Consider the following 14,317-nt stretch of genomic DNA (forward strand, 5'->3'; position numbering starts at 1 on the left):
CGGGGCTACAGGCTAGCATTGGGCCAGAGGCGACCGTACAGCACGGTGAGGGCCGGGGCTACAGGCTAGCATTGGGCCAGAGACGGCCGTACAGCCAGCTCTCAGCTTCACTGCAGGCCATTTGCCCATCATGCAAGTGCTAGCTCTTTGAAAGAGGTACCCAATTTGTTGCATTACCTCCCATGCCCCATTACAGATGGCACTGACAACCTTTTCTTTCAAGTACTTAACCGATTTCCTTTTGATAAGAGGCGATGGAGAGAGAGCAGGGCAGTGGGATGAACTTGGATTTGAAACAGGGCTATACAGAGGGTGTGGGGACAGTAGGATGAATTCATGAATTGATTTAACTAAGGCTATGGGGGCGTGGGATCAGGTTGGGATACACACCAACACACATAATGACCTGCTGTGCAATAGGTGATGTCAGCAGTGGCCAGCAGCAGTTAACAGGTTCTGAAGAATAGGTTACGGAGCCATCGGCTCAATAAAAACGCCCAGAACTTACCGGCAATCCCCACTTGTGCACGCTGTGCTCGCAACTCTTCACTGCCAAACTCTTCCCCACGTTCAGCTGCGTTGTGATCAGGGAGAATGAAATTCCCACTTCTCGGTTACAGTCCTCGGCTGTTTGCTGGAAGAACTCTTTCACTTGGGACAGACAGTTTCTCACTGTTTCTCGAACCTGAGCCTGATAAGAGGCATCCTGAGGAGAGAGACACTGCAGATTGTACGTCACTGTGGTATACAGACTGGAGCTAACCCGCGCAGGGAGGGGTTGAAGCCACACACACCAGATAACTCAGGTCAGGAGGTTGAGAAATGAAAATATGGGCACAGGAACTATTGCCCTTTGGGGAGCTGGTGATCGTGACACACCAGTGAAAAAGAGGGGCACCAGCAAGGAGACACCCCACAGCTGTCACACTGGATCTAAGCCAGTCAGTGAGGCAGAAACCAAGACACCTTTCTTTGTGGACAGAGTTTATTAACTTTCTCAGTCTTACAGCTCCTTCCACAAACAGTCCCACCCATTCCCCTTTTATATCTGTCCTGTCAATGAATAAATTAACCCCTAATTAACCTTACTGCAACTCAGAGTGTGACATCAAGGAGCCTGAGCAAAACTGGAATCAATGGGAATCTGGGGGCAAACTCTGTTTAGTCATTTCTGGCACAAAGGAAGATGATTGTGGTTGTTGGAGGTCAGTCATCTTAGTCTCACCAATACTCTGTACACCTGAAGCATCACCTCCCTATTTTTATATTCAATTCCCCTCACAATAAAATGTAACATTTTATGCGATTTCCTGATTACTTGCTGTACCTGCAGAGGAACCTTCTATGATTCATGTACTAGGGCACCCAGATCCCTCTGCTTCCTCTCACCAATTAGATAATATGCTGTTTTTTAAAAATATTTTTTCTGCTAAAATAAACAGTTTCACACTTTCCCACATTGTATTCTATTTGCCAGAATTTTACCCACTCACTTAACCTATCTGTATCCCTTTGTAGACTCCTGATTTCCTCTTCACAACTCACTTTCTGACCTATTTTTGCGTCATCAGCAAATTTAGCTCCCATACCTCGGCTCCTTCATCCAAACCATGACTCTAAATTGTAAAGAGATGAGGTCCCAGCACTGACTCCTTGAGACACCACTCGGGCCATCCCATCAGCCTGAAAAAGACCTACTCATTCCTAATATGATACCAAAACTGCTCAAGATCCGGAAAAAACCCAGAAATTGCTGGCGGATCTGGCAGCATCAGTGGGAAGAATGTAAAGTTAATGTTTCGAGTCCAGTGACTCTCCAGCAGACTTGTTTCTTCCCACAGATGCTACCAGACCTGCTGGGTTTGGCCAGCAACTTGTGTTTTGGTTTCACTTATTCCTATCTCAGCTCCAGAACATCTCTGCAGGAGTTTCTCAGGGTAGTGTCTTAGACCCAACCATCTTAAGCTGCTTCATTAATGATCCTCTTTCCATCATAAGGTCACAATGGTTCAGCACCATTCACAACTCCTCCATATTCAAATGCAACGTGCACATTATCATAGAATCCCTACAGCATGGAAACAGGCCATTCAGCCCATCGACCTGAGTCCAAACTGACCCTTCAAAAGAGCATCCCACCCAGACCCAAACCCAGCCCCAGCCCTCCTACCTTATCTCTGTAACCCTGCATTTCCCACGGCTTACCCACCTAGCCTGCATTTCCACAGACACTATGGACAATTTAGCATGGCCAATCAGTCTAACCTGCAGATCTTTAGACTGTCGGGGGGGAAGCCGGAGCATTTGGAGGAAACCCACGCAGACACGGGGAGAATGTGCAAACTCCACACAGACAGTCGCCCAAGGGTGGAATCGAACCCAGGTCCCTGGCGCTGTAAGACAGCAGTGCTAAACACGGAGTCGCCATGCCACCCTGGCTTCGGCTGACAAGTGGCATGTAACATTCTTGCCACGCAAATGCCAGGCAATGACAATCTCCAATAACACACAACCTAACCAACTGACCCTTGACATTCAATGACATTACCATCACTGAATTCCCCACTATCAACATCCTGGGGGTTACCATTGATCAGAAATTGAATTAGACTAGCCATTTAAATACAGTGGCTACAAAAGCAGGTCAGAGGCTATGAATTCCTGACTCCCCAAAAGCTGTCCACTATCAACAACGTTCAAGTGAGGTGTATGATGGCACACTCCCCACATTCTTGGATGAGTGTCGTTCAAGCAACACTCAAGGAGCTTGAGATAAAAGGTGTAGAGCTGGATGAACACAGCAGGCCAAGCAGCATCATAGGAACAGGAAGGCTGACGTTTCGGGCCTAGACCCTTCATCAGAAATGGGAGAGGGGAAGGGGGTTCTGAAATAAATAGGGAGAGGGGGGAGGCGGATAGAAGATGGATAGAGGAGAAGATAGGTGGAGAGGAAACAGACAGGTCAAAGAGGCGGGGATGGAGCCAAGAAAGGTGAGTGTAGCTGGGGAAGAAGTTACTGCCTGCTGTGTTCATCCAGCTCTACACCTTGTTATCTCAGATTTTCCAGCATCTGCAGTTCCTACTATCTCAAGGAGCTTGACACCATCCAGGACAAAGTAGCCTACTTCACTGGCACCACATCCAATCCCTCTATCACTGTCGCTCAGTAGCAGCAGTGTATACCATCTGCAAGATGCACTGCAGAAATTCACCTAGGATCCTTAGGCAGCACATTCCAAACCCATGACCACTTCCATCTGTAATGACAAGGGAGCAGATACATAGGAAATACATTGCATTTCCTTTCATGTCTCTGGGTCAAAATCCTGCAACTTGTAACTTCCATTGTTGTAACTACATTAAAAGCTAACGGGACACTATTTTTAAATTCATCCACAGTATATGGATGTTGCTGGCTGGCTAGGCCAGAATTTATTGTCCATCCCTAAATGTTCAGAGGATAACTGGTAGTCAACGACATTGCTATGGGTCTGGAGTCACACATAGGTAAGGATGGCAGATTTTCTTCCCTAAAGGACATTATTGAACCAGATGAGTTTTTCAAACAACTTATTGGCCAAGTTGGTGTCTCTTTTTTTTAAAAAATAACATATCTCACATTTAATGCTGATATTGTTTAGCGTCCTCATTGTCCCTTATTCCTGCATCCTTTAGTTGGATTTTTAACCTGTGAGCTGATGGATGGGCAAACTGCTGATTTAGTATGAAGACTTTCTCCCCCCCTTTAAACTCCTATCCTCTGATACCAATAACACTTGCTTAATATTTTGATAAGAGAAGTTAGGTCTTGGTAAAGGAATACAATAATATCCAGATTGTGTAAACTACAAATCCACCGACTTTCCACAAACAGTTGCCGTCCTGTGTTCCATGTCCAATTTCACCAGAGCCTTTTCTGTAGACAGCCTGCTCCACAGTAAGGGCATTCCACCTGACATGTGATGATAAAAATGTTTTACCAGCTATTTTACAGCAAATCACTACTCTTCTCATCACATCAAGGATGTTGCCATACCAAACCTGAAGGACTTGACAAACCAGCAGTGCTACAAAAGCTTGTGATTTCAAATAAACCTGTTGGACTATACTGGTGTCATGTGCCTTCAAACCTGAAGGAAGTAGAACTCAAATTCCTCAACCTTACTTCAGTCCTTATCACTGAAAGCATCTAACGTTTTAACCAGCCTACTCCACACACCGAACAAGGATCCAGTGTCCAACACAGTGAGTCTGGATGAGTCTCTGACTAAAATATTCATTATGGGGTTGAAGCTCCTTGAAACTAGCACACTTCCGTCAGTCTGATCAGTATTACCATATTCTCTGTCTGAACCCTCCGCGCCATGAGTAATTTTGAAAACTTTGAGAGCCCACTGAGGTCCATTGGGCAGCACGGTGGCTTGGACATTAGCACTGCTGCCTCACAGCGCCAGGGACCTGGGTTCGAATCCACCTGCTTCCACCAGGCTTCCGAAAATTGTTCCAAAATCAAGTTTCTTTCTGGAAATCTAACTCCAGTTAATATCAACAGGCTAACCATGCTTAGTACCTTAATAAAGGCCAACAACTTAAAGGCAAGCACCAAGTTAAGATTTTCCAATTTGAATTTGCCAAAGTCTGACCGTGCCTTTTACGTATTTTTCTAATAGCTATGTCCATAAATGTTAGCTGTTTATCCCAATCTTTCTCAGGGTTGACTTCCTTAATTTTCTAATTAACCTGTTCAGAGGTGGGAGCAGGTGGGACTTGAACCCAGGCCTCCAGGCTCAGAGGTATAGACACTGCCACTTCACCACAAGCGTCCCCTTGTCAATTTCTTGTAGCTCCAGTTCTGAATACTTTCCATCTGATCTTGTTTCGGGTAGGAAGCAATAGTGTTTCAATAGCCTTTCTCTGGTAAAAACGTTACTGGTGTCTATACCTCCACCTCACTTTTCCATCAATCATTAGATTCAACTTCACAGAAAATCAGGGGGAAATTAGGTTCCAACACTTTACACCCATTCTTCTCAAAAACATCTCAAGTTAAACCTTCTGCCCAAAAGGAATTCTTCGTTTCCAACCTTCACCTTGAGTCAACTGGTGCCAATGCTGAAATCAGATGGAAACAAGTCAAGGGAACAGAAACCGAGATACCAGTTTTTGTTTGGCGGATGAAATCTATGAGCTATTCGGTCTTAAGTGTTTTTCAACCTGTTCAGAGATGTTACAACACACCTCTCTGTGGGAAGTGGGACTTAAACCTGGGTCTTCTGGGGGTCTCAATTACTAAGGGTCACGATTTCAAGGTGAGACAGGAAAAGTTTAAGGGAGATATGCACGGAAAGTTCTTTACACAGAGGGTGGTGGGTGCCTGGAACGCATTGCCAGCGGAGGTAGTAGAGGCGGGCACGATAGCATCACTTAAGATGTATCTAGACAGAAACATGAATGGGCAAGGAGCAGAGGGATACAGATCCTTGGAAAATAGGCGACAGGTTTAGATAGAGGATCTGGATCAGCGCAGGCTTGGAGGGCCGAAGGGCCTGTTTCTGTGCTGTAATTTTCTTTGCTCTTTGTTTGTTCTTTGACGCTACCATTGCAGCACAAGAGCCCTAATTCCACATTATGTCCACTCAATTATTAATCAATTAAACCACAATCTCTTGTTTAACTACTTACTCTTAACCAGCAGCGAGGAGCCAGGATTCACATTCACAGATAGCCTGCAATTCTGACTCTCTCCTAACCCTGCTTTGAGTGTGCGAGAGGTGGCAACAGGCAGGGAGTGCATGAAAAATGGCTCACCCTAGTGCTTCAGTAAGCGGGGGAGTGAGCTCACCCTACTTTTCTGAAAAAAGGGTCCCGACCCGAAACATCGAATTTCCTGCTCCTCTGATGCTGCCTGGCCTGCTGTGTTCCTCCAGCTCCACACTTTGTTGACTCCGACTCCAGCATCAGCAGTTCCTACTATCTCGGAGTGTGCTCACCCCTACTCCGGCTGCAATTCCACACGCCCCACCGCACAACCCTGCAACAATGCTGACACCACACAGCAGGTTTCCAATGTTTACCTGGGCTCTGCGATTAGTCAGGTATGTGACCACGTGACTAACGAAGGTAGCCACTCTGCGGATGACCATCTCCGTGGCGATGACCCGTCTTGACAGGGTGATCTGATGAACGAAACGTTGAACTGCGGGGATTTCTGCAGAAAATCAAAGCAGGCAGCTCAGAATTAACATCCCTGTGATTGAACTTCAGAATTCCCTCCCCACCACATACATGATTCCACTATCAGGAGCCTCAACAGGGTCGTCCAAATAGACCATCAGACCAAAAGATACAGATGGAGAATTAGGCCATTCAGCCCATCAAATCTGCTCCACCATTCAATCATGGCTGAGAAGTTTCTCAACCTCATTCTCCTGCCTTCTCCCCATAACTCTTGATTCCCCTAACTTCTGCAGCCTCCGTGTTTCCTCAATACTACCTGTCTCTTCACCTATCTTTGTGTCATCTGCAAACTTAGCAGCAATGCCCCCAGTTTTTTCAACCAGCTTGTTAACATATGTGTGAATAGTTGTGATCCTACCACTGACCCCTGCAGAATTCCATTAGTCACCGGCTGCCATCCTGAAAAAGACCCACTCTCTGCCTTCTGCCTCGACCCATGCCAGTACCTTGCTCCTAACACCATGGGTTCGTCTTATTTAGCAGCCTAGTCAGCAGTACCTTGTCAAAGGTCCTTTAAAAATCCAAATAGATCACATCCACTGGCTCTCCTTTGAGGAGTTAGGAAGCAGGTTAGACGAAGAATTCTAAGAGATTTGTCAGGCTTGACCAAAACTGTGCTGACTCAGACCTATTTTACCATGCATTTCCAAGTACTCCACAATCGCACCCTTAATAACAGCCTCTTAAAAACTTACCAACAACTAATGTCAGACTAACTAGCCTACAATTTCCTGTCTTCTGCCTCCCTCCCTCCCTTAAACAGGAGCTTTACATTAGCCATTTTCCAGTCCTCTGGCATCCTTTCTGACTTCAATGATTCCTGAAAGATCACCAACAAATGCCTCCACAAAGTCCTCAGCTACCTCCTTCAGAACCCCAGGTGTAGTCCTTCTGATCTGGGTGATTTATCCACCTTCAGACCTTTCAACTTCCCCAGCACCTTCTCCTTAGTGATGGGCACTACACTCACCTCTGTCCCCTGACTCTCTTGAAGTTCTGGGATGCTGCTGGTGACTTTCACCATCCCTGTTCAGTTCCTCTGTCATTTCTCTGCTCCCCATTACTACTTCTCCAGCCTCATTTTCCAGCAGTTCAATGCCCACTCTTACCACTCTCTTACTTTTAGATATCTAAAAAAAACTTTTACAATCTTCTTTTATATTACTACCCAACTTACTCTCATATTTCATTCTTAGTTATCCTCTGCTGGGTTTTAAAGGCTTTCCAGTCCACACAGAGAGTGCTGCAATAATGGAATGAGCTGCCAGAGGAAGTGGTAGATACAGGTGCAGTTACATTTATTTTTATTCTTTATTCATTCACGGGATGAGGGCATTGTTGGCCAGGCAGCATTTATTGGCCATCCCTAATTGCCCAGAGGGCAGCTCAGAGTCAACCACATTGCTGTGGGTCTGGAGTCACATGTAGACCAGACCAGGTAAGGATGGCAGTTGCCTTCCCTAAAGGACATTAGTGAACCAGATGGATTTTTCCAACAATAGACAATTGACGGTCATCATTAGATTCTTAATTCCAGATATTTTATTGAATTCAAATTCCACCATTTGCCATGGCAGGATTTGAACCTGGGTCCCCAGAACGTTATCTGGGTCATTGGATCAACAGTCGAGCGATAATACCACTAGGCCATCGCCTCCCCTTTAAAGTTTAGATTTAAAAGACATTGTAAGTATATGAATAGGAAAGGTTGAGAGGGTTATGCACCAAGCGCAGGTAGCTGGGATTAGTTTGGGAAACCTGGTCGGTACAGACAAGTTGGATAGATGGTCCGTTTCTGTGCTGTATGACTCCATGACTCTGACTTTGACATCCCAATTCCCAAATACTATTCAACTGCAGATGGCATCACATTCAAGACCATTTTTAGGAATTCCCAACCCACAAAACCCTAGCAGAGAACGTGGCTGATGTTCTCCTTCTAAAGCAGCTATGAGATTCTCCGCGAAGACAGCAAATGTTAACCTTCTCAGCCTCACAAAGAGCTCAGTATCACAATAACGAGAAATCACAACCCGAACGTATTGATGAATATGGGGAGGAAGCATATGGAGAAACGAGCCTGAGGAGAGGCAACAGGCATAGGGAATCACAGAATCACTACAGTGCAGATAGAGGACATTTGGTCCATCGATTCTACACTGACCATCTGAAGAGCATCCCGCCCAGACCTATTCCCCCAACCCCACATTTCCCATGGCTACTCCATCTTGCCTGCACATTCCTGAAGACTACAGAAAAATTTAACCAATCCACCTAACCTACACATCTTTGGACTACGGAAGGAAACCAGAGCACCCGGAGGAAACTCATGCAGACACGGGGAGAATGTGCAAACTCCACACAGACAGTCGCCTGAGGGTGGAATCAAACCCAAGTCCCTGGTGATGTGAGGCAGCAGTGTTAACCACTCAGTCACCTTGCCACTCTATAGTAGAGAGAGTTAGGTCACAGCTCAGTATAAGAAAGCTGTGAGATTTATAGTTATATTTATCATTTTAAAGTTTAGATTTTAAGTTCAAGCCATATTGGAGTTTTACTTTTGTGCAGGATTTAAAAGAACTAATACAGACGATCATTCCAGAATAGCAACTTAATACAATATATTTCAGGGAGCAGGGAACGCCTGGAGATTTAATTGAAGATTGTTTGTACTGTGCTGGTTAACAACAGGGAGCATAAACATCGAGGGCCAACAGCTTATTTTTTGGTTCTGGATAATCAAGGATTATCTTAAATTAGAAACCCCAAAGTTCAAAAGTTTTTGGCAGTTTGAGAAGACCTGACTATGAAGCAAGTATAGTAGCTATAGAAAAGAATAAAGAGTCATACTGAGAAAGCACAGTAACGGCAGTGTAAACATTTGTGAAATTTCCAGACCAGAAGCGTTTGGTTAAAAATTAGCAGGGCTCTTAGAAGCTGAGCAAGTCTAAGCTCTCTATTTTGTGAATATTCACGTACAAAGAATCTACAGTTCACAGGAAACAACTGAGAAGAATTAGTTTTATTGACCTTAAAGACTTAATATAGAGGGGAATTTTTCTTGAAATTTTTCAAGAATGAATTGGATAAGTAATCTAAAACAAGAATTTTGTAGAGCTTTGGGAATAAACTGCAGGGGGTGAGGAACACTCTTTCGAAGAACCTGCACAGTGATTAAGACCAAATGGCCTCTTCCTGCGATTGGAAAAGAGCTTGAGTTTGCAGGAAGTGACAGAGTTGCCAACGGTTATCAAGAGTTACACATGTAACAGAGCAGGTTGCAGATGATCTAGATTCTTAGCTTCTGACCACCAGCCTCGGCCCTGCAGGAGGTTCATGGAAGAGGAAAAGGAGAAGGGTGCACGGAAGATATAAACCTGTGTCCTCGATATTGCTGAACACCTGAGCGGGTCCATCACGCAGCAGTTTGCCTTGGAGTTTCAGGTACTCGGTGGAGCTGACAGTGAATACGTGAAGGTTCCCATCTCTGTCTGAGACAGGATCACTCTCCCCTGCTAACAGAGGTTGCACTTGATCATCACAATCATCCTCTTCATCATCATCAGCATCACTGCCCTCCTCATTCTCCTCCTCAGATTCCAGCCCTTCATTCCGGGCTTGATGCTTCATCTCCTGAACACAAGTCAAAAAGAGAGGAAAATAAAACAGAGAGCTCTGAGGCAGAGAGGATCATGCTCGGGAAGGGGTGCAGGGAGGAAGAAAGGCAGTAAAAGCTTAAAGCAAAGCTTGGTGTTGACTGTGACTTAAAGTAGCAATATTTCTTATACAACCTCAGGAAGTCCAAAAATATTGGAAACACAGTTATAATGTAACCTACAAACGACGATATAATAAACACCAGAAAATCTAATTTAAGGAGATTGATTCAGCAATATATAATTAGCCAGGACACCAATAAAATAGAAATGGCACATGCGAAGCGTTATTAATGAAAGACAGGAGTTTGGCACCAAGTTAAAACATTCAGGAACCGAAGCAAATGGGATCACATGGCCTCCATCTGCACAGTCACAGTTCAAAAGATGAACTCCCTTACTCTTCAACAAAATAACAGCCAGGGGATCTTTAACATCCACCTGAAAAAACATACCAATAACCTGCTACGCTCCCTCACAGCTGACCTTCCAACAGCACGGCGCTCCCTCAGCACTGATACTGAATCACGAGCCTTAATTTTGGTGTTCAAGTCTCTAAATTCAGTTACTGGTCATCTCAACTAAAAGTTGAGCACTTAGTTCTCAGTTCCAAGACTTGAACACAGAATCGAGGCTGCATTTTCACTGTAGGTCTCTGCAGTGGGATCCAAACAGTTCTCTCAGCCCACAGATAGGAACAACTCTCCCAAATCCACCTGACCCTCCATCTGCGCACCTACCTGCAGTCCGCATTTGATGTTGAGACGAATCTTTCTCTTACAGAAGAAGTTGCGAGCTTTAATGGAGCTTAGGGAGAGGTGTCGTCTCTTTATGCTCATCTTGCATTGGAGTTCATTCAACTGTATACGAGAGGGAGGGAGGGAGTAGAGAAAATTAAATCTATAGAATGATATCCCCGTGCTTTGGCTCACACTAACTCAAGGAAAGATATCTGTCAAAATGCACTTAGCAGGGGGTAAGCAGACATGATGGGGATAGGAGAAAAAGGTGGAGGTTTGTGCAAATCCTAAGGTTTGGCAAGTGTTCAAAATATCAGGGAAAACAAAAACCAGAAAAAGGTGCTCAAGACTAACTAAAAACTGAAAGAATTGCTGATGCTGTGAATCAGAAATAGAAATTGCTGGAAAAGCTCAGGAGGTCTGGTAGTTATCTGTGAAGAAAAATCTGAGTTGATATTTCAGATCTTCCTCAGTTCTCTCCACAGATGCTGCCAGACCTGCTGAACTTTTCCAGAAATTTCTATTTTATGTTTTTTATGACTAACGTTATGCTAAGGGTCAGCACAGGCAGTGACAGGCCAATTGGCCTTTTTTGAGTTTTAACTGTTCTATGATAATACAAGTTAAACTTCAAAAGCGGCAAAAGGGGCAAAAGGACAGCATTAGAGACTAGTTTAGCAGCCTACTTAGGATGGAAGCCGAAACACTTTTGCAAATGTAATTAGGTGATTAAAAAAGGGCCATCGAAAGGAAGGGTAGGAGTGATTAGCTTTGAAAAGGTCAGAGACCATGCCTGGGCACTGACTTTGGATCTGTTGTCACTAAACAAGCAGATGCTACCAATGCTGCAGGACACAGTTGTGATACTACACAGGACAGAAACAAACAGCTCATGCTTCAAAGATCAGCCACACTCAATTTAATATGGTCACATGGACTGAATGGGATAAAAACTGATGGAGGCAAGGTGTAAACCTTCAAATTGTGGCCATAATCTTAGAAGATAGGGGAAAATAAATAAATAAATACGTAAATAAATAAATAAATTCAGAAACTGCAGGGTAGTCTGCCACAGGCTGGTGTTGATAGAATCCCTACAATGTGGAAGCAGGCCATTTGGCCCACTGTGTCCACACTTACCCTCCAATGAGCATCCCACATTGACCCAACCCCGTATGCTATCCCTACATTTCCCATGGCTAATCCATCTAAGCTGCACACTCTTGGACACTATGGGCAATTTAACGTGGCCAATCCACCTAACCTGCACATCTTTGGACTGTGGGAGGAACTGGAGCACCCGGAGGAAACCCACACAGACACTGGGAGAATGTGCAAACTCCACACAGTCGTTAGAGGGTGGAATCGAACCCGGGTCCCTGGTGCTGTCAGGCAGAGGCGCTAACCACCGAGCCACCGTGCTGCCCCTGGTGGAGGCCGGGGAGGCAACAAAACTCACCAGCTTTGGAAAGGCACAACTTAATACAATGAAAGTCAGCACAATTTGTCCAAGGCATACCACATTTGATTAACCTGATCAAGTTCTTTGAATGAAGTTTGATGAGGAGAGTGTGGTAGATGTTGTGTATTTGGGCTTTCAAAAAGCATTAGGCAAAGTACAACAAATGTGGACAAAGTTGAAGTTGATGGGATTAGAGACACAATGGCAGCACAGGTACAAAACTGGGTCAGGGTACAGAACAAACAGTGGTAGCGAACAATTACTTTTCTGACTGGACCTAAGTTGCGTTCCCCATGAGTTTAATGGAATCACAGATGGTTACAGCATCAATGGTGACCATTCAGCCCATCATGTCTGCAATGACTGCAAGTCAGCAACTTTCTTTTTACTGTACATGCACGACCTGAGTTCGGGTAGATAGGGCGCCAGTTTGCAGGAAGGTTGCAAGCGGAGCAAAGATTCAGGAGAACGGCAACTGGCGGTGAAACAGACTGGCACATGGCAGATACATCTTGGCACAGTGAAGTGATCCACCAAAGAACAAGGAGTGAGAAAACAAACAGTGCAGTACATTTACAAAGGGAGCGCAGAAACAGGAAGACCTGAGTCAGGGAGTGTGCAAACTGCTCTTCAAAAGTGGCAGTGTAAGTTAGGGAGACTGTTTCAAAAAAGCAAACAAGATCCTCAGATTTATTAAAGAGGCTTTGAGTGAAAAGAAAGGAAAAAAATGCTTGAGCTTTTATAACAGACTGGATTAGGCCTCAACTGGAATACTATATCCCAGTCCTGGGCTGGGCACTTTAGGATATCAAGTTGTGGGAAAGGGTACGGAGCAGAATGACTAGAATGGTTTCAAGGATGAGGAAATTCAAGTCATGCGGAGAGACAGGAGCTCCTGAAAGCTCTGCTCCTTAGAACAGAGTTCAGAGGAGGTTTAATGGATTTATACAAAATGGAGAAGGATACTGAGGCAGTAAATCTGGTGAAAACACTTCCACTAGCAGAACGGTCAATAACTGTAGGGTCAAGGATTTAAGGTGATTAGCAAACAGACAAGAGGGGAGATGAGGATTGATTTGTTTGGATAGGGATTTATAATCTGGAATGCAGAGCCAGAAACGATGATGGAAGGAGATTCAAAGGGAAAGAAGGGAACTAGACCAAAACTTGAAAAAAGAAGATTGGAGAAAGAACAGGGGAGTGGGACTGACTGTTTGGGACCTTCAAACAGTTGACAAAGTATGAAGCAACACACCAACTATTTGCTGATAAGAGCAATGGAATAAGCAGATAAGAAAAGGTCTTTGACCCGAAGGTTTAAGACAGAATCAGCATTGACAAAGACAAGGGAGATTCCATGCTCACCTCTGATTCCTGCTGTTTGATGGCCAACCCCAGTTGTTTGGCTCTGGAATTTCTCTCTTCAATCTGTTAAACAGAAACAAAAAGTCTGTACATATGAATAAACATCCTGGATTAAGACCAAGGTCAGATGAGACAATATCTGAACTGGAGCCCACACCACTCTGCACCCAAGCAGAAGACTCACATTATAAAGTGCCAAAGGCAGCATTTGGAGCTGCCTTTTCCCATTGTCCTGCCTCCCAGTGAAAGGCATACCTGACTACACACTTGCAACTGCTCCAGCTCCTGCCTCCAGTCCTGTTGTTCAATTTGCCGCTGTTCAATTTGGTTCTTCAGCTCCACAATTTCGTCTTCCAGAAAGGTGCAGCTACTGGTGAGACGCAGGGCACTGTAAAGGACAGGAGACAACGGATCACCTAGTACTGAGCTACTGACGCCAAGTGTTCCTGCACTATATCTCAACCGAGCAGTGAACACAACGCTCGAAACATCTGACCGTTGACTCCTCACCATCCCCCAGCTCTGTTTGTCCTTCACTCTGTAATCACAGACCTACATGCGGGTCTCCTCTTGTTTTTGTCCCTTTTCACACCAACAACGCTTCCTTCACCTGACAACGCATTGCCCTGACTGCAGTCTCTTGTGAACTTCCTACAACTCTCCTTGCCCAACCGTCTCAGTCACAGAAACATTGCATTCTGCCCAGTGTCTCTCCACCTCTCTCGGCTTCTTAAAGTCAACCGCTCTGACCAATTAAAACCGAAAGAACTGTGGATGCTGTAAATCAGAGCAAAAGCAAAGTTGCTGGAAAAGCTCAGCAGGTCTGGCAGCATCTGTGAAGAAAAAATCAGAGTTAA

General features: G+C 44.8%; 1 protein-coding gene across 4 annotated transcripts in view; it reads right to left on the reverse strand.

Annotated features, from left to right (window-relative positions):
- LOC109924381 overlaps nucleotides 1-14,317 on the reverse strand; it is a 236,088-nt gene that overhangs the window by 172,172 nt on the left and 49,599 nt on the right. For all 4 annotated transcript variants that reach the window (XM_048612860.1, XM_048612846.1, XM_048612858.1 and 1 more), the window contains exons 13-18: nucleotides 13,716-13,848; nucleotides 13,461-13,523; nucleotides 10,634-10,753; nucleotides 9,615-9,870; nucleotides 6,075-6,208; nucleotides 509-706 (exon numbers count right to left, since the gene is read on the reverse strand). In XM_048612860.1, coding sequence (XP_048468817.1) covers nucleotides 509-706; nucleotides 6,075-6,208; nucleotides 9,615-9,870; nucleotides 10,634-10,753; nucleotides 13,461-13,523; nucleotides 13,716-13,848 — 904 coding nt within the window. The remainder of the gene's footprint in view (nucleotides 1-508; nucleotides 707-6,074; nucleotides 6,209-9,614; nucleotides 9,871-10,633; nucleotides 10,754-13,460; nucleotides 13,524-13,715; nucleotides 13,849-14,317) is intronic.

Source organism: Rhincodon typus, chromosome 2 (genome assembly GCF_021869965.1).
Source record: "Rhincodon typus isolate 14 chromosome 2, sRhiTyp1.1, whole genome shotgun sequence".
In the NCBI taxonomy this organism is placed as follows: domain Eukaryota; kingdom Metazoa; phylum Chordata; class Chondrichthyes; order Orectolobiformes; family Rhincodontidae; genus Rhincodon; species Rhincodon typus.